The sequence below is a fragment of the Pristiophorus japonicus genome, chromosome 3 (assembly GCF_044704955.1).
Source record: "Pristiophorus japonicus isolate sPriJap1 chromosome 3, sPriJap1.hap1, whole genome shotgun sequence".
Classification (NCBI taxonomy): domain Eukaryota; kingdom Metazoa; phylum Chordata; class Chondrichthyes; family Pristiophoridae; genus Pristiophorus; species Pristiophorus japonicus.
Genome location: NC_091979.1, coordinates 225,877,683 through 225,903,374, shown reverse-complemented (window position 1 = coordinate 225,903,374; position 25,692 = coordinate 225,877,683). Strand labels below are relative to the sequence as shown.

The window sequence follows — 25,692 nt, the reverse complement described above, 5'->3', positions numbered from 1 at the left end:
AGCGAGGGCGAGCGGGCGACAGGAAGAGCGAGGGCGAGCGGGCGACAGGAAGAGCGAGGGCGAGCGGGCGACAGGAAGAGCGAGGGCGAGCGGGCGACAGGAAGAGCGAGGGCGAGCGGGCGACAGGAAGAGCGAGGGCGAGCGGGCGACAGGAAGAGCGAGGGCGAGCGGGCGACAGGAAGAGCGAGGGCGAGCGGGCGACAGGAAGAGCGAGGGCGAGCGGGCGACAGGAAGGGCGAGCGGGCGACAGGAAGGGCGAGCGGGCGACAGGAAGAGCGAGGGCGAGCGGGCGACAGGAAGAGCGAGGGCGAGCGGGCGACAGGAAGAGCGAGGGCGAGCGGGCGACAGGAAGAGCGAGGGCGAGCGGGCGACAGGAAGAGCGAGAGAAAGAGGGCGAGCGAGCGAGAGAAAGAGGGCGAGCGAGCGAGAGAAAGAGGGCGAGCGAGCGAGAGAAAGAGGGCGAGCGAGCGAGAGAAAGAGGGCGAGCGAGCGAGAGAAAGAGGGCGAGCGAGCGAGAGAAAGAGGGCGAGCGAGCGAGAGAAAGAGGGCGAGCGAGCGAGAGAAAGAGGGCGAGCGAGCGAGAGAAAGAGGGCGAGCGAGCGAGAGAAAGAGGGCGAGCGAGCGAGAGAAAGAGGGCGAGCGAGCGAGAGAAAGAGGGCGAGCGAGCGAGAGAAAGAGGGCGAGCGAGCGAGAGAAAGAGGGCGAGCGAGCGAGAGAAAGAGGGCGAGCGAGCGAAAGAGGGCGAGCGAGCGAGAGAAAGAGGGAGGGCGAGCGAGCGAGAGAAAGAGAGAGAACGACAGAAAGAGAGCGACAGAGCCAGAGCGAGCGACAGAGTGAGCGCACGCGAGAGCGATACAGAGCGAGCCAGAGCAACAGAGAGCCAGAGAACGCGCCCGAGCCAGAGAGAGAGAGCCCGCGAGCAGGACAGGGGCAGCGAGCGGGACATGGGTAGTAAGCGGGACAGGGGCTGGAACTTTCCTTACCGAGTCGGGTTGGCTACATGTGGCGGGATGGTACCACGTTGTATTGATGAGCCTGCTCCTCAGAGCAACCTGCTATTAATGCAGACATGCATGTTTCCTGGCCCTATTAAATGGTGTGGGTCTAATGACATCATCAATGACTCATTTCCAGCGGGGAAACTTAAAGCAGCCGTGGCCACACTGCATTTGAAGGTTCATCTAGGAATGTCGAGTGGGTATATTGGAGGATCTTGTTACTGCTGAGAGTTGTAAATATGACTTCCCAAAGACAGAGGACTGCACCCAGGTTTTCTGGTAACTCCCTACATATTCTTGTGGAGGAGTCGGAGTAGGCAGGGAGGTCCTCTTCACTGCGGATGAGTGGAAGAGACCTCCTCAGGTGACAAAAATAGCCTGACTCCAAATAACTGAGGAGGTGAACAGTAGGGCTGTGATGAGGCGAACCTGGGCGCAGTGCTGGAAGCGCTTCAATGATCTGATGAGATCCGGAAAGGTGACTGCAAAGCCACACTCACCTTCAGCCTGCTGTGCCTGTCATCACGTCCCCATCACTCTGTCTTCCCAAGCCGACTCCTGCACATCATTACTCACACCAACATACCTTGCATGTCCACCCATCCCGTTCTCTCTATATACTCACATCCCCCTGACTAACCAGCCTCATCCTAATGCAATCATACCAACTAACACCACAGGCCATTTGGAATTGATACCACACGCTCTCATAGTCACCCTCTACAGATGTAATCCACACAATCCTTACACATATGCCATCACTCTCCCTTAAACTTCTCTTCTTTCCCTCCTTGCAGAAGAGAGCGCATAACAAGGAGAGATGGCCACTTTAACTCCAGCAAGAGGTGGACCTGGAAATCTCAAGAACTGCAAGTGATGGGAGACGGAGAGAACTTCTCAGCAACCTGGTGACAGAATTACATCTCATACATGGCATACAGCAGTCACTCATATGGTGACTGATGTCAATAGCCAGTGAATGTTCCTCATGTGCATAATGGTATAGTTACCCCTTCTTAATGTAACATTTCTAAATCATCTTTTTACTCTCCCACAGGTCTATCAAGAGCCCCCCCCACCAGACTATCCAGCTAGAGAAGGAAGACGACTTCTCAAAGGAGCCTCCAGCCTCTGAGGGCGCACCGTCAGTAGACCCAAGCGCACCCAGCAACAACGCAGATACGCACACCTCGGTGGGTCCCATGTGAGATAGAGTAGTGTTGTTACCTGGTGTTTCAAAAGTCACGTGAGCAAGAGGAAATAGTGGAGACAGTAACAGCAGTGGGGACTCCTCGCCGGAGGGCGCAGGACACTCCAAGCTTTGCTCAGTTGTATGCAGACGCTGAGCCACAGGGGCCATCAAGAAAGCGGGTGATCCTGGAGGGGCAGCAAGAAGTGCAGAAGGCTCTGGCAGGTTTTGCAGCTGTGATGACTGCAAACGTGTAGAGAATGTAGAAGTCCATCTCCAATATGAGCAGCACCATGTCGCAGACGATGGTGACGGTATGCTCTTCCATGGATAAGATGGCCACCAACGTGGAGCAGCTAATGCACCACTCACATGAGCACATGCTAGCTATGGACAACAGATGGCAAAGGCTCATAAAGGCTCCTCCCTAGAAGGGATCTAAACTTAGACTTGGGTTCTCATGCCCCACTGCTGTGCAGCAAGGTTCTCACCAGCTCCTTACTAGCAGGGAAGTGTACGTATCCCATGAGAGGGATGATGGTGACAGGGGATATGGAAGTTGGGGCACCACTCAAAGCACTCACACTTCCCCTCCCCCCACCCCCATTGTCTGCCCCTCAGTCAGAGCCCCAGATGCCTCCTTGGATCGTGATGGCCGAGTCTGCCTCTGCACAGTTGCAGGAGGAGCAGACTTTGGCAGGGGCAGAGACTCCAAAACTGCCGAAAGTGTCTATGCAGTCGCAGCAGAGAAGTGAGCAGCCTGCCTCTACCTCTGCAGAAAAGAAAATTGACACAGATGTAAATGGACAAGGGTAACCACATGGGAGTTTAAAGAAGTGTTATTGTTAAGGTTCAGGTTCCGGTACTGTTATGACAATAAAAGTTAGTTATTTGCACCATTTTCCGATCATCCCCATTATTGTCTGCTACTTTGGAAGTGGCTTAGTGAGTTTGAGTGAATGGTGAGACATAACTTTGCCTCCAACAATGGGGGCTCAGTGTGAAAGGAATGGCTTGGTCATTGTAGGGTTGCTTTATGGTGTTGTTGGGGGGGGGGGGGCAGGAGGAAAATTGGCACTGCATGTGCGATGCAGGAGGTTGAGCGAATCTGGCCATGATGAGGCCATTGCTGGCCTCCCAGGCAGCAATGTGCTCCAATGCTGCTGGCATGTAGACCTCAGGTTCTTCTGCTCATTCTCTTCTGAAGAGACTGTGTGCTCTGTGCCTTGCTCCTCATGCAGCTCTAATCCTCGTTGCTGCGCTTTGTTGGGCAGCGCACAGCAAACGACGATTCTTGAGACCCTGGCTGGTGTGTTCTAAAAGGATCCTCTATATCTGTCCAGGCAACTGAAACGCATCGTCAACATACCTATTTGTTTGCTCTATGACACAACTGTTGGACATGTGGCTTTCATTGTAGCGCTCCTTAGCCTCATTGCTTGGCCTCCTCATTGGTGCCGTGAGCCAGTCTTCTGTGGATAGCCCTTGTCTGCAAGACGCCAGCCGGTAAGTCTGTTTGTCGGTACAAAGAGCTGAAGGAGGATGGACTGGCTCAGAACGAAAGAGTCATGACAGCTGCCAGGGAATTTGGTGCATGCATGCATGATGATCTTCCAATGGTTGCAGACCAGCTGCATATTGAGCACACTCCTGGGTGATGTGGGGGATGCCCTGATGGCCACATGTGCAGTCGATGATGCCCTGCACCCATGGGAGCAGCAAAGCTGAGCGCACGCTCATTAACACTGGCTTCATCAGTGGCAACATTCACATAATTAGCTGGCTTGTCAAACACAGCATCGGTGACCTGTAATGCATCTGTGGGCGGCTGACCGCGAGATCCCGCAAATGTCTACTGCACATCCCTGCAAGGAGCCTGAGGCGAAGAAGTTGACGGCACTGGTGAAACATAGAAAATAGGTGCAGGAGTAGGCCATTCGGCCCTTCGAGCCTGCACCGCCATTCAATGGCTGAACAGGCAACTTCAGTACCCCATTCCTGCTTTCTCGCCATACCCCTTGATCCCCCCCCTAGTAGTAAGGACTACATCTAACTCCTTCTTGAAAATATATTTAGTGAATTGGCCTCAACAACTTTCTGTGGTAGAGAATTCCACAGGTTCACCACTCTCTGGGTGAAGAAGTTTCTCCTCACCTCGGTCCTAAATGGCTTACCCCTTATCCTTAGGCTGTGACCCCTGGTTTTGGACTTCCCCAACATTGGGAACATTCTTCCTGCCTCTAACCTGTCTAAACCCATCAGAATTTTAAACGTTTCTATGAGATCCCCTCTCATTCGTCTGAACTCCAGTGAATACAAGCCCAGTTGATCCAGTCTTTCTTGATATGTCAGTCCCACCATCCCGGGAATCAGTCTGGTGAACCTTCGCTGCACTCCCTCAACAGCATGAACGTCCTTCCCCAAGTTAGGGGACCAGAACTGTACACAATACTCCAGGTGTGGCCTCACAAAGGCCCTGTACAATTGTAGTAACACCTCCCTGCCCCTGTACTCAAATCCCCTCGCTATGAAGGCCAACATGCCATTTGCTTTCTTAACCGCCTGCTGTACCTGCATGCCAACCTTCAATGACTGATGCACCATGACACCCAGGTCTAGTTGCACCTCCCCTTTTCCTAATCTGTCACCATTCAGATAATAGTCTGTCTCTCTGTTTTTACCACCAAAGTGGATAACCTCACATTTATCCACATTATACTTCATCTGCCATGCATTTTCCCACTCACCTAACCTATCCAAGTCACTCTGCAGCCTCAGCATCCTCCTCGCAGCTCACACTGTCACCCAACTTAGTGTCATCCGCAAATTTGGAGATGCTACATTTAATTACCTCGTCTAAATCATTAATGTACAGTATAAACAGCTGGGGCCCCAGCACAGAATCTTGCGGTACCCCACTTGTCACTGCCTGCCATTCTGAAAAGGACCCGTTTATTCCTACTCTTTGCTTCCTGTCTGCCAACCAGTTCTCAATCCATGTCAGCACACTACCCCCAATCCCATGTGCTTTAACTTTGCACATTAATCTCTTGTGTGGGACCTTGTCGAAAGCCTTCTGAAAGTCCAAATACACCACATCAACTGGTTCTCCATTGTCCACTCTACTAGAAACATCCTCAAAAAATTCCAGACGATTTGTCAAGCATGATTTCCCTTTCACAAATCCATGCTGACTTGGACCCATCATGTTACCTCTTTCCAAATGCGCTGCTATGACATCCTTAATAATTGATTCCATCATTTTATCCACGACCGATGTCAGGCTATAATTCCCTGTTTTCTCTCTCCCTCCTTTTTTAAAAAGTGGGGTGACATTGGCTACCCTCCACTCCATAGGAACTGATCCAGTCTATGGAATGTTGGACTATGACTGTCAATGCATCCGCTATTTCCAAGGCCACCTCCTTATGTACTCTGGGATGCAGACCATCAGGCCCTGGGGATTTATCAGCCTTCAGTCCCATCAATTTCCCCAACACAATTTCCTGACGAATAAGGAATTCCCTCAGTTCCTCCTTCTTACTAGACCCTCTGACCCCCTTTATATCCGGAAGGTTGTTTGTGTCCTCCTTAGTGAATACCGAACCAAAGTACTTGTTCAATTGGTCTGCCATTTCTTTGTTCCCCGTTATGACTTCCCCTGATTCTGACTGCAGGGGACCTACGTTTGTCTTTACTAACCTTTTTCTCTTTACATATCTATAGAAGCTTTTGCAGTCCATTTTAATGTTCCCTGCAAGCTTCCTCTCGTACTCTATATTTTCCCTGCCCTAATCAAACCCTTCGTCCTCCTCTGCTGAGTTCTAAATTTCTCCCAGTCCCTGGGTTCGCTGCTATTTCTGGCCAATTTGTATGCCACTTCCTTGGCTTTAATACTATCCCTGATTTCCCTTGATAGCTACGGTTGAGCCAACTTCCCCTTTTTATTTTTACGCCAGACAGGAATGTACAATTGTTGTAGTTCATTCATGCGGTCTCTAAATGTCTGCCATTGCCCATCCACTGTCAACCCCTTAAGTATCATTCGCCAAACTATCCTAGCCAATTCACGCCTCATACCTTCAAAGTTACCCTTCTTTAAGTTCTGGACCATGGTCTTTGAATTAACTGTTTCATTCTCCATCCTAATGTAGAATTCCACCATATTATGATCACTCTTCCCCAAGGGGCCTCGCACAACGAGATTGCTAATTAATCCTCTCTCATTACACAACACTCAGTCTAAGATGGCCTCCCCCCTAGTTGGTTCCTCGACATATTGGTCTAAAAAACCATCCCTTATGCACTCTAGTAAATCCTCCTCCACCGTATTGTTTCCAGTTTGGTTAGCCCAATCTATATGCATATTAAAGTCTCCCATGATAACTGCTGCATCTGTATTGCATGCACCCCTAACTTCCTGTTTGATGCCCTCCCCAACATCACGACTACTGTTTGGAGGTCTGTACACAAATCCCACTAGTGTTTTCTGCCCCTTGGTATTCCATAGCGCCACCCATAACGATTCCACATCATCCAAGCTAATGTCTTTCCTTACAATTGCCTTAATTTCCTCTTTAACCAGCAACGCCACCCCGCCTCCTTTTCCTTTCTCTCTATCCTTCCTAGATGTTGAGTACCCCTGGATGTTGAGTTCACAGCCTTGGTCACCCTGGGGCCATGTCTCCGTGATGCCAACTACATCGTAGCCGTTAACTGCTATCTGCACAGTTAAATTCCTGTGACAGTTACTGACAAGGCGTGTCCACCAAGTCCTCTGTGCTACAGGTCTTGCTCCAGCAAGCTGCAATGTCTGCGATGACCTGGCACAATATCCTGAACCTCCTTTGGCACTGCTGCTCAATCATGTTGAGGAAGCTCATCCTCTACCTGTATACCCTGTATTGGAGGTATTGCCTCTAGCGCGGTGCAGCTCTGTGCTGATGCTCTCTGTCCTGTGGAGTATGTCATTGAGGAGAAGGTTGGTGGTGGTGTTGCTGCTGCTGTTGGGGCTCATCCTGGTCCGAATCGGGGGACCAAGGTGAGACAGTATACGCGGCACCCATGCTGATGTAATAGATGGCAGGTCAAGTAGAGATCAGAGGAGCAATCTGTCAATGGTATGATAGTTACTAGCAATGTGGGAAGAATGGATTCCGAGGTTGCAGAAAAGATTTGCAAACTCTACACACCTATATCTGTGCTCAAAATGGAGTCAGCAAGACCCTTTCTCTTAGGCAAGTAAGCAGGTGTCATGTGGGAGTATTTATTGCGATTTCCATGCTCTGCATGAATGACCTCGCACAATGGCCACTGAGCTTCTGCCTCAGGTTAACAGACATGGTGCTCGAGCTGCGCAATGCCCGTGTCATCCAGTGAAATTCAAAAGGTCCCTCGAGCCTGCTCCGCCATTCAATAAGATCATGGCTGATCACTGACCTCAACTCCACTTTCCTGCCCGATCTCCATATTCCTTGATTTCCCTAGAGTCCAAAAATCTATCTATCTCAGCCTTGAATATACTCGAAGACTCAGCATCCACAGCCCTCTGGGGCAGAGAATTCCAAAGATTCACAACCCTTTGAGTGAAGAAATTCCTCCTCATCTCAGTCTTAAATGGCCTACCCCTTATCCTGAGACTATGACCCCTAGTGCCAGACACTCCAGCCAGGGGAACCAACCTCTCAGCATCTGCCCGGTCAATCCCCTTCAGAATCTTGTATGTTTCAATGAGATTACCTCTCATTCTTCTAAACTCGAGAGTATAGACCCATTCTACACAATTATCATAGGATAGCCATCTCATCCCAGGAATCAAACTAGTGAACCTTGCCTCCAAGGCAAGTATATCCTTCCTTAGAAAAGGAGACCAAACTGTGCAGTACTCCAGGTGTAATCTCACCAAGACCCTGTACAATTGTAGCAAGACTTCCCTTATTCTTATACTCCAACCCTCTTGCAATAAAGGCCAACATGCCATTTGCCTTCCTTATTGCTAGCTTTGTGTTTCTTGCATGAGGACACCCAAATCTCTCTTAACGCCAACATTTAAAAGTTTCTCACCATTAAAAAAAATTGTTTTTCTATTCTTCCTACCGAAGTAAATAATCTCACATTTCCCGACATTATACTCCATCTGTCACCTTACTGCCCACTCACTTAGTCTATCTATATCCCTTTGCAGACTCTATGTTCTCCTCACAGCTTACTGTCCCACTTAGCTTTGTATTGTCAGCAAACTTGGATACCTTACACTCGGTCTCTTCATCTAGGTCATAATATAGATTGTAAATAGCCGAGGCCCCAGCACTGATCCTTGCAGCATCCAACCTGCCAACCTGAAGATCATCTGTTTATCCCGACTCTTTGTTTCTGTCTGTTAATCAATCCTCTATCCATGCTACTATATTACCCCCAATCCCATGTGCAACAATCTTTTATGTGACACCTTATCACATCTACTGGTTTCCCTTTATCTACCCTGCTAGTTACATCCTCAAAAAACTGTAATAAATTTGTCAAGCACAATTTCCCTTTCATAAAACCATGTTGACTCTGCCTAATCATGTTATGATTTTCTAAGTGCCCTGATACCACTTCCTTAACAATGGATTTCAGCATTTTCCCGATGACTGATGTCAGGCTAACTGGCCTGTAGTTCCCCGTTTTCTCTTTCCCTCCTTTCTTGAATAGCGGTGTTCCATTTGCTAGCTTACAATCCGCTGGAACCGTTCTAGAATCTAGGGTATTTTGGAAGACCACAACCAATGCACCCACTATCTCTGCAGCCACTTCTTTTAGAATCCTAGGATGTAGGCCGTCAGGTCCAAGGGACTTGTCGGCTTTTAGTCCCATTAGTTTCTCTAGTACTTTTTCTCTACTTATATTAATTACGTTAAGTTCCTCACCCTCATTAGACCCTTGATTCCCCACCATTTTTGGTACGCTTTTTGTATCTTCTACTGTGAAGACAGATCCAAAATATTTGTTTAAAGTTTCTGCCATGTCCTTATTCCCCATAAAAATTTATCCTGTCGCAGCCTTTAAGGGATCAATGTTTACTTTTGCTACTCTTCCTTTTTACATACTTGTAGAAGCTCTTACAATCTGTTTTTGTATTTCTTGCTCATTTTCTCAATCTATTTTTCCCTTTTAATCAATTTTTTAGTCATCCTTTGCTAGTTTCTGAAACACTCCCGATCTTCAGGCTTGCTACTATTTTTCGCACCATTATAAGCTTCTTCTTTCAATCTAATGCTATCCTTAACTTCTTTAGTTAGTCATGGATGGATCACTTTTCCCGTGGAGTTTTTGTTTCAAAATGTATTTTTGTTGAGAATTATGAAATATTTCTTTAAATATTTTTCTAATCTACCTTAGCCAACTCGCCCCTCATACCTCTGTAATTGCTTTTATTGAAGTTTAAGACTAGTTTCGGACTGAGGCAAGTCACTCTCAAACTTAATGTGAAAGTCTATGATCCAGAGGATCCTTTACTATGAGATTGCTAATTGACCCTGTCTCATTACACAATACAAGATCTAAAATAGCATGTTCCCTGGTTGATTCCAGGACATATTGTTCTAGAAAACTGTCCCGAATGCATTCCATGAACTCATCCTCCAGACTACTTTTACCAATTTGATTTGTCCAGTCTATATGAAGATTAAAGTCCCTATGATTATTGCATTACCTTTGTTCTAAGCTCCTACTTTTTCTTGATTAATATTCTGTCCAATGGTATAACTACGTTGGAGGGCTTATATACTAGTCCCACCAGTGTTTCTTGCCCCTTGTTATTCCTCATCTCTACCCACAATGATTCTACTTCCTGAGCAGAGATCCTTTGGGGCCAAAATTGCCTCCGCCCCACCTACCATTTTCAAGGGTTTCGTTCACCCCAATGCATGGGGTGGACAATCTGGAGAAATTCAGGTCTTGAAGTTTTTTATGGGAGCGGAACAGAAGTGGTCTTATCATCGGGGTAGAAGCGAGGTCAGGTCGGAGTAGCCGCCACAAGTGGGGGAGGGATGGAGCGGCCGCAGATCCAAGGAGGACCACTGCGAACTCTGCAGCCACTTTAGTTGCAAACACCAAGACGGGGTGCTAGGCTGCCTGTTGGCGGCCCAGCCGAATCCGCGGGCATAACCTGGCAGTTGGCTGACAAACAAAAAATGGAGAGCCACCCCCCCCCCCTTTAAGGGTGGCTGCACCGCCCAGCCACAGAAAGGGTACCGATAGCAAAAGTAGTCAGTGGCATCGACCGGTGGGAGCACCGCTCCCGCGGGACAATTTTCAAAAGGGGCAATTTCCTGCGGGGCAATTTTGGGAAGAGGTTGCCGCCAGTTGGTAAGGGGTCGGTGTGTGCACAACGCGGCACTCCAAAATTGAAGGAGGACAGTATCTAAAATGGCGGTCCCTCGGCAGAAACTCAACGGCCAGTCCGTACCGACCCATGGCCGCCGCTTTCACAGTCTACAGTCCTTATATCATCCTTTTCCATTCTGTCTGTCTTTTTGAAACGTCAAGTACCCTGGAATATTTAGCTCCCAACCTTGGTCAACTTGCAACCACGTCTCTTTAATGGCTACTAGATCAAACCCATTTATCTCTATTTGTGCCACTAGCTTGTCTATCTTGTTACGAATGCTTCGTGTATTCAGATAAAGAACCTTTCATTTAAATTCATCATTATTCTTGGCTTTGACTTTATTCTCTGCTGCGTTGCTAGTTAAACTCTCTGTCCCTTCCTGTCACACTCTGCTTATTTTTACCCAAATCGCTACACTGCTCTATTGCCTTGACCTTTCTCTTTAGATTTCTAAATTTCCCCTCAACTGACCTTTCCCCCCCACTCCCTTTTTTAATTTAAAGCCCTATCTACAGCCCTAGTTATTCGATTCGCCAGAACGCTGATTCCAGCTCTGTTCAGCTGGAGCCCGTTCCAACAGAATAGCTCTCTTTTTCCCCAGTACTGGTGCCAGTGCCCCATGAATTGAAACCCCTTATTCTCACATCACTCTTTGAGCCATGCATTTAACTCTCTGATCTACTTGACCCTATGCCAATTTGCGAGTGGCTCAGGTTGTAATGCAGAGATTATTACCCTTGAGGTTCTGCTTATTAATTTAGATCCTAGCTCCTCAAATTCCCTCAGCAGAACTTCTTAGTTCTACCTATGTCGTTGGTTCTTACATGGACGACGACAACTGGATCCTCCACCTCCCACTCCAAGTTCTTCTCCAGCTGCGAGGAGATATGCTTAACCCTGGCCTTCGGGACTCTCTTTCGCGGCTGCAGAGAACAGTATCTATCCCCCTGACTATACTGTCCCCTACCACTACCACATTCCTTCTTTCTCTCCCGTGCCCACTCCCCCACTTGGATGGTCCCCTGTACCACGGTGCCGTGGACAGTTTGCCCATCCTTCCTGCAGTCCTTTTCCTCATCCATAAAGGTAGCAAGTACATTGTACCTGTTACACAAGGTCAAGGGCTGAGATTCCTCCATCACTGCATCCTGGGTCCCCATACCTGCCCGACTCGCAGTTCCTGACCACTGACAAACTTTAAAGTACTACTTAACCTAAAAGGTGTGACTGCCTCATGAAATAAAGTATCCAGGTAACTCTGCCCCTCCCTGATGCATCGCAATATCTGCAGCTCGTACTCCAACTCAACAACTCTCAGCCGAAGTTCCTCGAGTTGCAGATGTGGTTGCTCGGGATCGCGAAGTTCGCCACAAACTCCAACATGCTGCAGTTACGACACACCACCTGCCCTGCCATCTCTATCAACCTTACTTTATTTATTAGTTAAAGCTTTTATTCAATCACTATTTTAGTTTTATTGTTTGATTATTTTATCATCCCAAAAGGACGTAGTTGTAGGAAACCATTTAGATTATGGCTTGTGCAATTTCTGCAGCTGAGATGCACAAGTCCTAAGGTAACCTAAAGTCTCTGTCCGATCTGTAGGAGGTGCCATTATTTCCTCCAGGAAGGAATCTATTGAACCCTCTGGATAGGGAGCATCTAAGCAAAAGAAGTTGACAGAGATCATCTGAAATGAGGTTGTTCCATGAACACAAGAGTGGAAAGGAGTCCCCAACTAAACAAGATAGATTAAACAAAGGAGACTGAGCTAGCTGGCTGGGAGCTTAGGAATACATCCAGCCTATTAGAGGAACCTTGGCATTTAGAAAGTACTTTCATAACAAAGGTAAAAGGACTATTGGGAGGGATGTGTGGATAGGCTGGATGGACCACCGGGTCTTTTGCTGTCCATCATTGTTCGTATGTTCGCAATAGGAATAGTAATTTTCCAACACATGGCCTCCTTCTGTTCTCGATGTATGATTTTCACATCTTGCCTCAGTGTCAGAGGCACTTTCTTGCATATTGCAGCCGAAATCAATCTTACTGTTTCAATTATTTTTGTATGCTTTCATTTTCTTATTTTTTGGAATTATCTTTCTGATGCAGCAAAAAAAAAAACACTGACTTGCCCAAGAGCCTCAGACATTTATAGACATCAGGAAAGCCTTTGCTTTCTTAGCCTGTTCATAGTATGAGGGCTGTGCACTTGCATTAGATACTTTGAGTAAAATCAATCGATAACCTGAAGGCAGTAGAATTTGTTTTGAGGCTTCCTCAAAATACAGCAAAATGGAGTTGGCCCCCACTGAGATGGAAGAAGTTTAAGACCTGAAGGAAAACATGATGACTGATTAAACAGCTAAACACTACTGGAATAAGAGCAAGCACAAAAAGCTACACTCATCCTACTTACAAAATACCTACGAACTACAGAACCCGGTTCTAACGTTTGGAAAATCCAATACTAGAAAAACATAACTGTCTCAGAACTGATGGGATGGGGGTGGGGTGGGAAAAGAGTGTGGAAACAGTTGGTACTCTTGTACAGAGCCTGAGGGTTTTATATGAAATTGAAGCACTGACCACACTCGATCAGCTCCACTGGGTAGGCCACATAGTTCGCATGCCAGACACGAGACTCCCAAAGCAAGTGCTCTACGCGGAGCTCCTTCACGATAAACGAGCCAAAGGTGGGCAGTGGAAACATTACAAGAACACCCTCAAAGCCTCCTTGATAAAGTGCGACATCCCCACTGACACCTGGGAGTCCCTGGCCAAAGACCGCCCTAAGTGGAGAAAGTGCATCCGGAAGGGTGCTGAGCACCTCGAGTCTCAACGCTGAGAGCGTGCAGAAATCAAGCGCAGGCAGCGGAAAGAGCATGCAACAAACCAGTCCCACCCACCCCTTCCCTCAACGACTATCTGTCCCACCTGTGACAGAGTCTGTGGCTCTCTTATTGGACTGTTCAGCCACCAAAGAACTCACTTCAGGAGTGAAAGCAAGTCTTCCTCAATTCCGAGGGATTGCCCATGATGATGATGATATGACATGAGAGCCAATGGTGATATCATGACTCAAATTTTAGGGTTGTGCCTAACCACGTGACAGACATATTCCTGCTGTGTGTGAACGAATCTTTTTTTTAAAAAAAGGAGTCACATTAACTAACCTGCCAACGATGGGCGTCAATTCCTTCAGGTCATCTAAAGTAGGTTTCTGTTTTAGCAGTTTCTTATACAAAGCTAATGGAAAATGCAGGTCAACAATTGTAAAGTTGTAGATTGCAAGACCACAGACGACACCAATCAAATGAAATAAATCAACTTCTTCAAAGGTCTAAAGATAACAAATAGAAACATTCATTGTAACGCTTATTGTTCTCTCAATTCCTTGACTGAATACCACTATGCTATGAGATTCATAAATTTTTAAGTTTATATTAAGAAATTAAATCAAATGGAATGCAGCAAAACAAACATATATATCTGAATGATATATCAATGATGGGATCACCAAAGAGATGCTATTCAGGAGATAATCATATTCTCCAATTATTTGTTGGAACCTCACTTTAACATCAACTTCATGTAAGACTTACAAAAGTTCAGAGGAATACAACAGTACTCGAGACATCAGGGAGCTACTCCATTGGCTATCCAAGACCGAAAAGCAGTCAAGCCAAAAAACATTCCGTACTGGCCCAATACTCCTAGTACTGAGCTGGCAGTGGGTTTTATTAGATCAATCACCTTCAGATTTGCATCAACCCATTTTTACAAAGCACAAAATTTCTAGGGGAGTCAATTAACATCCCTAGTCATGGACATTAAAGAAGTAGTTACCAGTAGAGAGGAGACATTAGAACTGGAACATTGCACAGAAGTAAAGAAAGGAAGCTCAAGAAATAAAATTGAATTGGAAAAATATGCAAGAGAGAGTGTGTGTTTATATAGCACATTTCACAACCATAAGACATCCCAAAGTACTTTACAACTAATGAAGCCCTTTCGAAGTGTAGTTGTTGCTGTAGTAATGTAGGTAAACAGTAGCCAATTTGCACACAGCAAAGTCCCACACTCAGCAATATGAGAATGACCAAATAATTAACTATAGTGATGTGGGTTGAGGGATAAATATTGGCTAGGACACTGGGATAACTCTCTTCTTCTTCGAAAAGTGGCATTAGATTTTTTTACATCCACCCAAGAGGGCAGATGGGTCCTCGGTTTAATATTTCATCCAAAAAATGGCACCTCCGACAGTGCAGCACTTCCTCGTGAACTGCATGAAAGTGTCAGCCAAGATTGTGTGCTCAAGTCTTTGGAGTGGGGCTTGTATCCATGACCTCTGACTCAGAGATGAGAGTGCTAACACTGAGGCACAGCTGGCACCCTGTAAGTAATCTAAGTGGGCAGAGCAATGGTGCATTAAATTTAATAATTAAGATTAGTGTAAAGTTTTACACGTAGGAAAAAATGGGCCAAATGTGGGTCAGGTGAAGCTGAAAGCGATCTAGGGGTCTTTAATACTCAATACTCACCATGTCCAACTACTGCTGAACAATTAAAAGCAAAGAGAATATTGAACTATATTGCCAAAACAGTAGAATACAAGTCAGAGGAAGTCATCCTCAATCTTCCACTATCCCAGTCACACTATACTGTATCCAGTTCAGAGATGTGAGAAATAAGGACAGACTGGAGGAACTTGGGCTTTTTAACCTTGAAAGGAAGCAATGGGTGATCTTAGAGGTAGACAAGACACAAATATATACCATAATTGATTTTAACTTCCATACCTGATATAAAAACCAGATGAGCCTAGATTCCTCATAGTACTGAAACATGCCATATTTAGGATCTAATAAATCTCTCATAATCAAGAGGAAAAACTCCTTCCGGACACCCCCAGCGTCCACAGCCTCTTCTCCAACAAAAATGACCTAAATGTGAAAAGAGATGGAGATCAGTTTGATCTAGTACCTCTGCAAATACTTCAGAAGTTATCACTTGATACAAAACAAATTGGCAATCTTGTCCAAGTGGAAAAATTCTCTCCATGATATAAAATCACACTTCTCTCCATTAATGCAATGCTTTTCAACTACTTCTGTACTCAAAACATTTTGGTCACTTATTTAAGTCTCTTGGGTTGCCACCAAAATTCTCCTCAGACTCGAGAACAATTCATGTAAATTTAAACAAATGAATATAGACAGATTAGCACATCTCCTGTGGTGTTGCTCACAGTAAGTCAGAGGTTACATTTTTATTACAGTGTTATGTCATGCATGGCAAGCTATCAGGGCCCCGATTTACAGTGACTAAATCAAATACTAGTTTTCATACATGGAATTCTGGGATTTTACCAATACTTTGAGGATCAAATTCTATAATTCTGTCCTTTATTCTGAGAAAATTATAAATGAGTATCCTTTATACATGTAGTTAACTTTTAATCCTTTGCCATTTTTTTTTAAAGCTGAGCATACCTGAGATGGTATGTAAGATGTACAAACTGGAACTAGGTACTTGGATAGCAATGCAGGAGGAGGGGGTTTAGGTGCTCTGGCATTTTGGTAGCATTGGAAGCAATGCTATTTTTTTGCGGGGGGGTGGGGGGGAAAGAGAGAGAAATAGGTTAGGATGGTTCTGGGGTTTTGCCAGATTGGGGTTGGATCCTATGATATAGCATCACTGAGGAGAGGGATCAAGGTTTGGCCAAAGTTGGGGAGCTCAGGGCAGTGACATATGGGGTTTGGCTCTTTAGTGGATCCCTAAGACCTATCAGCAGTGAGGGAAGGCTTCGTGGTCCTGAGTCCAGCACCACTGATTTGTAAGTTGGTGAAACAGCTCTACAATTACTGAATTCAGAGTTTTGTGATTGGCAAACCCTTCCGCTGCGTCAAATCTCCAAAACCCCTGCCACTTCTCTCAAAGTTTTACTTCCTAAACCTCGTCCTCCTCTCTCAACCATAAAGATCTTCTCAAAACCCAAATTTTCAACAACTTTTGTCAACCCCCCATATCGCTCCCTCATGGCTCAGCATCCAATACCTTTCCATAATTCTTCCTCAAGTCTGTAAAGCATTTTGAGTCATTTTCTGTTAGACACACTATATAAATACAAGTTGTTGTCTACCCCTCTCTCACACCTTGTCACTAAACAGAATGCTTACATTTTATAACTTATCTACAAAGTGTGATGCTAATGAGAGATTTTGGCCAGAATTTTCCCCGAGAAAAAACAGGTGGGTTTGAAGTGTTGGGGTAGTTAGTGTTAAAAATGGGATTCCCGACCTGATCCCGCATCCAACCCACTCACTTCTGATTTAACTGTAGGAGGGACGGGGGTCCAACCCGCTCCCAGGGGGTGTTACCTAAATTTAAATATTGTAATGAGGCTGGAAGCCTCTTTTTCCCGCTCCATTTTGTGTTTAACTGCATGGGGATAGGTTTCACACAATTTGTGAAACCCGGCAGCAGTCAAACAGAGGCGGAGACTGCTGCATCCAGGAGGCAAGTGGCTTTGTACCTACCTCCTAGATCCAGGGTCCTGCCAATACCCGCCAGTCCCCTGCGAGCAGAGACACCCCCCCCCCCACCCCAACAATGAGGATGAGGCCTTCTCAAGCTGGCTGTGGGCAATAATCTGAGGCCTCACAATCAAATCAGGCTCGGTCGTTAAAGCTGGTAGGGCCTGCTGGAAACCCGGACTCCCGTCTGCCTCGGAGGCCCCCCGCCGCCCCAAGGAAAATTCCAGCCTTTATGTCTGTTATTTTCATAATTCAATTCACTGGGAAAACTGAACTCAAATTTGGACATGGACACTGCCTTCTGGCTGCCTCTTTCTTATTGTCCACCTCAGTTTGACATGATTTCTAAAGTAAACAATTAAAGCTTTTATTTAAATGTTCAGTTGAAAACCTACTCAAATCCATTGTCCACTTAGTAGTAAAATCATTTTCACAAGCTGAAATATTGTTTATGGACAGATAAAATTTGATTTTTATAATTCAAACATAAACCAAAACTACAACACTTATTTAATCAGCAGTCTGACATGCTTGAATTGGACTTTTTCCGCACACTTGCACAGCATCTATTCTTTAAACATGTTTTTCTTCTAGCTTTTCTTATGTTGAAACATAGCCAAACAAATAGTGCATCAAATGTAAGCAAAACATTTGAGTAGTTGGGCTGATTAAATGCTACTGATATTTTCTGGAAAACTGTAAACATATGGTCGGAGTGCAGGATCTACCTTGAACTAAGTGCCAAGCAATGATCCCTCTAAGCTGCACGGTTGTGCAGCTGTCAGTCAGTTCCGCGCAGCCCGGGACCGGCTTTTCAAATGTGCAAATTTGCATGGGCCGCACAGCCCATTAAAGGGACCGCGCAACCTCCCCTCCACCACCCCTCCCTCCCCACCAAGAAAAAAAATTAGGGGGAAACATTGGTGTCAAGACTCTGGGCAAAATTAGCAATCTAAGCTTTTGGGAGGTAAAGATCTTTTAGTAAAAACAAAAGGCAATTCAATGGGTACATTATTGCGATTTTAAAAAAATGTTTCATTTTGTTTGTAACTTTCTTTTGGACATTAGGAATTTCAGTTAATGAGGAAGAATGGTGGTCAATTTTATCCCCCCACAGTGGAACTGAAATGAGACGAAAACAAAAATCAGATACATGCGAAGAATAAGCCAGTAGCAGTATTTTAAAAAGGTTGTAAAAGAGATGGTAAAATAGTGATTTATTGTGTGAGATGGGTGTGACATATGTGGTGATAGGCAGGTATAAGGGAAATAGCGGATGCATTGACAGTCATTTTCCAACATTCCATTGACTCTGGATCAGTTCCTATCGAGTGGAGGGTAGCCAATGTAACCCCACTTTTTAAAAAAGGAGGGAGAGAGAAAGCAGGGAATTATAGACCGGTCAGCCTGACCTCAGTAGTGGGTAAAATGATGGAATCAATTATTAAGGATGTCATAGCAGCGCATTTGGAAAATGGTGACATGATAGGTCCAAGTCAGCATGGATTTGTGAAAGGGAGATCATGCTTGACAAATCTTCTGGAATTTTTTGAGGATGTTTCCAATAAAGTGGACAAAGGAGTACCAGTTGATGTGGTATATTTGGACTTTCAGAAGGCTTTCGACAAGGTCCCACACAGGAGATTAATGTGCAAAGTTAAAGCACATGGGATTGGGGGTAGTGTGCTGACGTGGATTGAGAACTGGTTGTCAGACAGGAAGCAAAGAGTAGGAGTAAATGGGTACTTTTCGGAATGGCAGGCAGTGACTAGTGGGGTACCGCAGGGTTCTGTGCTGGGGCCCCAGCTGTTTACACTGTACATTAATGATTTAGACGAGGGGATTAAATGTAGTATCTCCAAATTTGCGGATGACACTAAGTTGGGTGGCAGTGTGAGCTGCGAGGAGGATGCTATGAGGCTGCAGAGTGACTTGGATAGGTTAGGTGAGTGGGCAAATGCGTGGCAGATGAAGTATAATGTGGATAAATGTGAGGTTATCCACTTTGGTGGTAAAAACAGAGAGACAGACTATTATCTGAATGGTGACAGATTAGGAAAAGGGAAGGTGCAACGAGACCTGGGTGTCATGGTACATCAGTCATTGAAGGTTGGCATGCAGGTACAGCAGGCGGTTAAGAAAGCAAATGGCATGTTGGCCTTCATAGCGAGGGGATTTGAGTACAGGGGCAGGGAGGTGTTGCTACAGTTGTACAGGGCCTTGGTGAGGCCACACCTGGAGTATTGTGTACAGTTTTGGTCTCCTAACTTGAGGAAGGACATACTTGCTATTGAGGGAGTGCAGCGAAGATTCACCAGACTGATTCCCGGGATGGTGGGACTGACCTATCAAGAAAGACTGGATCAACTGGGCTTGTATTCACTGGAGTTCAGAAGAGTGAGAGGGGACCTCATAGAAACGTTTAAAATTCTGACGGGTTTGGACAGGTTGGATGCAGGAAGAATGTTCCCAATGTTGGGGAAGTCCAGAACCAGGGGTCACAGTCTAAGGATAAGGGGTAAGCCATTTAGGACCGAGATGAGGAGAAACTTCTTCACCCAGAGAGTGGTGAACCTGTGGAATTCTCTACCACAGGAAGTAGTTGAGGCCAATTCACTAAATATATTCAAAAGGGAGTTAGATGAAGTCCTTACTACTTGGGGGATCAAGGGGTATGGCGTGAAAGCAGGAAGTGGGTACTGAAGTTTCATGTTCAGCCATGAACTCGTTGAATGGCGGTGCAGGCTAGAAGGGCTGAATGGCCTGCTCCTGCACCTATTTTCTATGTTTCTATGTTTCTAAATAAGGTTACACAAAATAGAAAGAAAATGTACAGGAAGTGCACACAATATAGAATACTACAGCACATATTCCAGTGAAAAAGGGCGTTACGAGAAGGGATAACCAGCCGTGGATAACCAATGAAATAAAGGAGAGTATCAAATTAAAAACCAATGCATTTAAGGTAGCCAAGGTTAGTGGGAAACTAGAAGATTGGGAAAATTTTAAAACGACAGCAAAGAATGACTAAGAAAGCAATAAAGAAAGGAAAGATAGATTACGAAAGTAAACTTGCACAAAACATAAAAACAGATAGTAAAAGCTTTTACCAATATATAAAACGGAAATGAGTGACGAAAGTAAATGGTGGTCCCTTAGAAGATGAGAAGGGGGATTTAATAATGGGAAATGTGGAAATGGCTGAGACCTTAAACAATTATTTTGCTTCGGTCTTCACAGTGGAAGACACAAAAACCATGCCAGAAATTGCTGGTCACAGGAATGTGGGAAGGGAGGACCTTGAGACAATCACTATCACTAGGGGGGGGGGGTAGTGCTGGACAGGCTAATGGGACTCAAGGTAGACAAGTCCCCTGGTCCTGATGAAATGCATCCCAGGATATTAAAAGAGATGGCGGAAGTTATAGCAGATGCAACATGGATTCATGACAGGGAAATCATGTTTAACTAATTGACTGGAATTCTTTGAGGATATAACGAGCATGGTGGATAGAGGTGTACCGATGGATGTGGTGTATTTGGATTTCCAAAAGGCATTCGATAAGGTGCCACACAAAAGGTTACTGCAGAAGATAAAGGTACGCGGAGTCAGAGGAAATGTATTAGCATGGATCGAGAATTGGCTGGCTAACAGAAAGCAGAGAGTCGGGATAAATGGGTCCTTTTCGGGTTGGAAATCGGTGGTTAGTGGTGTGCCACAGGGATCAGTGCTGGGACCACAACTGTTTACAATATACATAGATGACCTGGAAGAGGGAACAGAGTGTAGTGTAACAAAATTTGCAGATGACACAAAGATTAGTGGGAAAGCGGGTTGTGTAGAGGACACAGAGAGGCTGCAGAGATTTAGATAGGTTAAGCGAATGGGCTAAAGTTTAGCAGATGGAATTCAATGTCGGAAAATGTGAGGTCATCCACTTTGAAAAAAAAAACAGTAAAAGGGAATATTATTTGAATGGGGAGAAATTACAACATGCTGCGGTGCAGAGGGACCTGGGGGTCCTTGTGCATGAAACTCTTTTTGGATCCTTGTGCATGAATCCCAAAAAGTTAGTTTGCAGGTGCAGCAGGTAATCAGGAAGGCAAATGGAATGTTGGCCTTCATTGCGAGAGGGATGGAGTACAAAAGCAGGGAGGTCCTGCTGCAACTGTACAGGGTATTGGTGAGGCCGCACCTGTAATACTGCATGCAGTTTTGGTCATCTTACTCAAGGAAGGATATACTAGCCTTGGAGGGGGTACAGAGACGATTCACGAGGCTTATTCCGGAGATGAGGGGGTTATCTTATGATGATAGATTGAGTAGACTGGGTCTTTACTCGGAGTTCAGAAGGATGAGGGGTGATCTTATAGAAACATTTAAAATAATGAAAGGGATAGACAAGATAGAGGCAGAGAGGTTGTTTCCACTGGTCGGAGAGACTAGAACTCGGGGGCACAGCCTCAAAATACGGAGGAACCAATTTAAAACAGAGTTGAGAAAGAATTTCTTCTCCCAGAGTTGTGAATCTGTGGAATTCTCTGCCCAAGGAAGCAGTTGAGGCCAGCTCATTGAATGTATTCAAATCACAGATAGATAGATTTTTAACCAATAAGGGAATTAAAGGTTATGGGGAGCGGGCGGGTAAGTGGAGCTGAGTCCACGTCAAGATCAGCCATGATCTTTTTGAATGGCGGAGCAGGCTCGAGGGGCTAGATGGCCTACTCCTGTTCCAAATTCTTATGTTATGTAAAAGGAGGCCATTCGGGGTATGTAAAACCTTTTATATATTACATTTAATACATTAAAAATCTTGCATCGAGTACATATAGTTGGAGCTGTCATTGAAGGACAAGGGTTTGAAGTCAGGGGATGTCAGGAGTGTCATGTATTCAACTGTCAATGTAATCCATGTATAAACTGACTTAAGTTGTACACCGTGAGAACACTGACCACTAGGTGGTGAACTTGTGGGAGACGCACCGAACCTGGACTTTCAGGTATAAAAGGGGAAGCTCCACCCATCTTCATCACTTCAGTGCTGGAATAAAGGTTACTGGTCACAGAGTGACCTTCTCTCAAGTATGGGCCTCGTCTGCATTTATACTGTATAATAAGGACATATCATTGGCGACGAGGATGGGATTTAAATCACGCGAGCATGGCCGCTAGCAGCACAGACGAGAGGTACTGTGTTGGCGATGATTGGGCCGATTTTATTGAGAGACTACAGCAAAGTTTCGTCACTAAGGAATAGCTGGGACAGGATTCGGCCGACAAACACAGGGCTCATCTCCTGACAGTTTGTGGATCCAGGACGTACTCCCTGATGAAGGACCTTCTAGCGCCAGAGAAGCCGGCAGACAAGACTTTTGAAGAGCTCAGTAAGTTGATCAGGGAACATTTTAAACCGGCAAGCAGCAAGCACATGGGGAGACATCGGCTTTACACGTACCGGCAGCGAGAAAGGCAAAGCGTTCCAGACTTCGTGGCAGACCTCCGGTGACTGGCAAGCCTATGTAAGTTCCTAGATGCATGCAGAGCGGAGAGGCTGCGAGACTTTTTTTTACTGCGGGCATCGGGCACGCTGGGGTTTTCAGGAAACTGATTGAGACCAAAGATTTGACCCTGGAAACGGTGGCTTTGCTGGTCCAGACATTTATCTCAGGAGAGGAAGAGACCAGAATGATGTTTGACAAAAATCTTGGTTTAAATGCAGCAAATGGACAGAGGGTCAACATTGTTAACGCGGCACACAGTTCTTCAGGCAGACAAGGGGATTCGGACATGCCCAACCATGTAGTCGAATCCAAAGGGGGAATTCAACAGAGACAATGGCTAGCTGAACGGCGATTCATGCCATCACAAGGGACAATGCGGCCAGTAATGGGGCCATCAACACCTGTCAATGGTGCGTTTAAGGACAGTTACAGAGACAGTCAGAGGTGATCGACTGGTAATGGACCTTTTGTTTTCAACGTCATGTTGGAGGTGTGGAGGCAAACAACCAGCCAGAGCTTGCAGATATTAGCAATGTACCTGCAGAAACTACAACGTCAGCGGTCACTTGGCGCGTATGTGCAGGAAGCCTGCAGCCAGGTTGATGTACGAGGAGGACGGGCCCGATGTAAGCCCTACGAGGCCAAATGGACACTGGGGGAAATCGCTGGAAGCTGAAGTTCAGCGAGTTCATGTGGAGCACATATACAGTTCATATACCAGGACGCCACCGATAATGATGAAAGTGCTCCTCAATGGCATCCCAGTATCAATGGAGCTAGACACAGGGGCCAGCCAGTCCCTGATGAGTATCAAACAGTTCGACAAGTTGTGGGCGTCAAAGGCCAGGCGGCCAAAATTATTGCTGATTGACGCACAGCTACGGACATATACAAAGGAGATCATTTCGGTGCTCGGCAGCGCCACGGTAGTCGTGACCCACAAAGATTCGGAGAACAGGTTGCCACTCTGGATTGTCCCGGGGGACGGTCCCGCACTGCTGGGGAGGAGTTGGCTTGCTGCCATGAACTGGAAATGGGCCGATGTCAATGCAACTTCTTTTGTGGAGTGAATATCATGCTCACAGGTCCTGGACAAATTTGACTCACTATTTCAACCCGGCATTGGCACTTTCATGGGGACCAAGGTAGTGATTCACATAAACCCAGAAGCCAGGCCAGTACACCACAAGGCCAGAGCGGTGCCGTACGTGATGCGGGAAAAGATAGAAGGCGAATTGGACCGCCTGCTGAGGGAAGGCATCATCTCGCCAGTCGAATTCAGTGACTGGGCGAGCCCGATTGTGCCGGTGCTCAAGGCGGATGGGTCAGTCAGGATATGTAGTGATTACAAGGCCACCATCAATCGGGTGTCACTCCAAGACCAGTACCCGCTACAGAGAGCGGGGGACCTCTTTGCGACGCTATCCGGTGGCAAACTTTTTTCAAAATTGGACCTGACCTCAGCTTACATGACCCAAGAGCTGGCGACTGAGTCGAAGAAGCTGACCACCATCACGACACACAAGGAGTTGTTTGAGTACAACAGATGTCCGTTCGGGATTCGCTCGGCCGCCGCGATCTTTCAATGAAACATGGAAAGTCTCAAGTCGATTCCAAGGACGGTGGTTTTTCAAGACGTCATCCTCATCACGGGTTGCGATATGGAAGAACACCTCCACAATCTGGAGGAGGTGCTACGCAGACTAGACAGGGTATGTCTGCGATTAAAAAAGGTGAAGTGCATCTTCCTAGCTCCAGAGGTAGAATTCCTGGGGATGAGGGTAGCAGCAGACAGGATCAGACTTACTGCATCCAAAACGGAAGCGATCCAGAGAGCACGACGGAGCTGCGTTCGTTCCTGGGGCTCCTGAACTATTTTGGTAACTTTCTTCCCAAATTGAGCACGCTGTTAGAGCCGCTACACGTGCTCCTACGCAAAGGTCGCGAATGGATCTGGGGGGACAGCCAGAAAAGGCCTTTTGATAGAGCACGCTATTTGTTATGCTCCAACACTATATGATCCAAGTAGGAAACTTGTTTTATGTGCGATGTGTCGTCCTATGGGATCGGGTGCATGTTGCAGCATGCTAACGCCAAGGGTCAGTTACAGCCGGTTGCCTTTGCCTCCAGAAGTCTGTCCCAGGCAGAAAGGGGCTACGGGATGGTAGAAAAGCAAGTGTTTGCATGTGTATATGCAGTAAAAAAAAAAAAAATGCACCAGTACCTGTTTGGCAGGAAATTTGAGCTGGAGACAGATCACAAACCCCTAACGTCCCTTTTGGCCGACAACAAGGCCATAAATGCAAATGCGTCGGCCCGCATACAGAGGTGGGTACTCACGTTTGCCGCCTATGACTATACAGTTCGGCACAGACCGGGCACTGAAAACTGCGCCGATGCACTCAGCAGGCTCTCACTAGCCACCACCGAGGGGACAACTGAGCATGCGGCTGAGGTGGTCATGGCTGTTGAAGCTTTCGAAAGTGAAGGCTCACCCGTGACAGCCCGTCAGATCAAAGTCTGGACTAATAGAGACCCGCTACTGTCTTTAGTCAAGAAATGTGTCCTGAATGGGGACTTGGCAGCCACGTACGGGGCATGCCCTGAGGAATTTAAACCATTTCACAGGCGCAAGGATGAACTCTCGATTCAGGCCGATTGCCTACTATGGGGGAACCGAGTAGTCATGCCCCAGATGGGCAGAGAGGCGTCTATCCGAGAATTCCCCAAGGAGCACCCGGGCATTGTCATGATGAAGACAATTACCAGGTCACACGTTTGTTGGCCAGTGATAGATGCAGACCTGGAACTTTGTGTTCGCAGGTGCAACGTGTGCCCAACTGGGCAATGCGCCCAGGGAAGCCCCCCTTAGCCCCTGGTCCTGGCCCGCCAAGCCATGGTCACGCATCCATGTGGACTACGCAGTTCCTTTCATGGGAAAAATGTTTTTGGTTGTAGTATACGCCTACTCCAAATGGATCGAGTGTGACATTCTCAATTCAAGCACATCCTCTGCCACGGCAGAAAGTCTACGGGCAATGTTCGCCGCCCATGGTCTACCGGACGTCTTGGTCAGTGACAATGGCCCGT

At 46.4% G+C, this 25,692-nt stretch overlaps 1 protein-coding gene across 1 annotated transcript in view; it reads right to left on the bottom strand.

The window, feature by feature from the left end:
• herc4 (HECT and RLD domain containing E3 ubiquitin protein ligase 4) overlaps nucleotides 1-25,692 on the bottom strand; it is a 267,220-nt gene that overhangs the window by 25,707 nt on the left and 215,821 nt on the right. The window contains exons 18-19 of the mRNA XM_070876338.1: nucleotides 15,364-15,507; nucleotides 13,735-13,901 (exon numbers count right to left, since the gene is read on the bottom strand). Coding sequence (XP_070732439.1) covers nucleotides 13,735-13,901; nucleotides 15,364-15,507 — 311 coding nt within the window. The remainder of the gene's footprint in view (nucleotides 1-13,734; nucleotides 13,902-15,363; nucleotides 15,508-25,692) is intronic.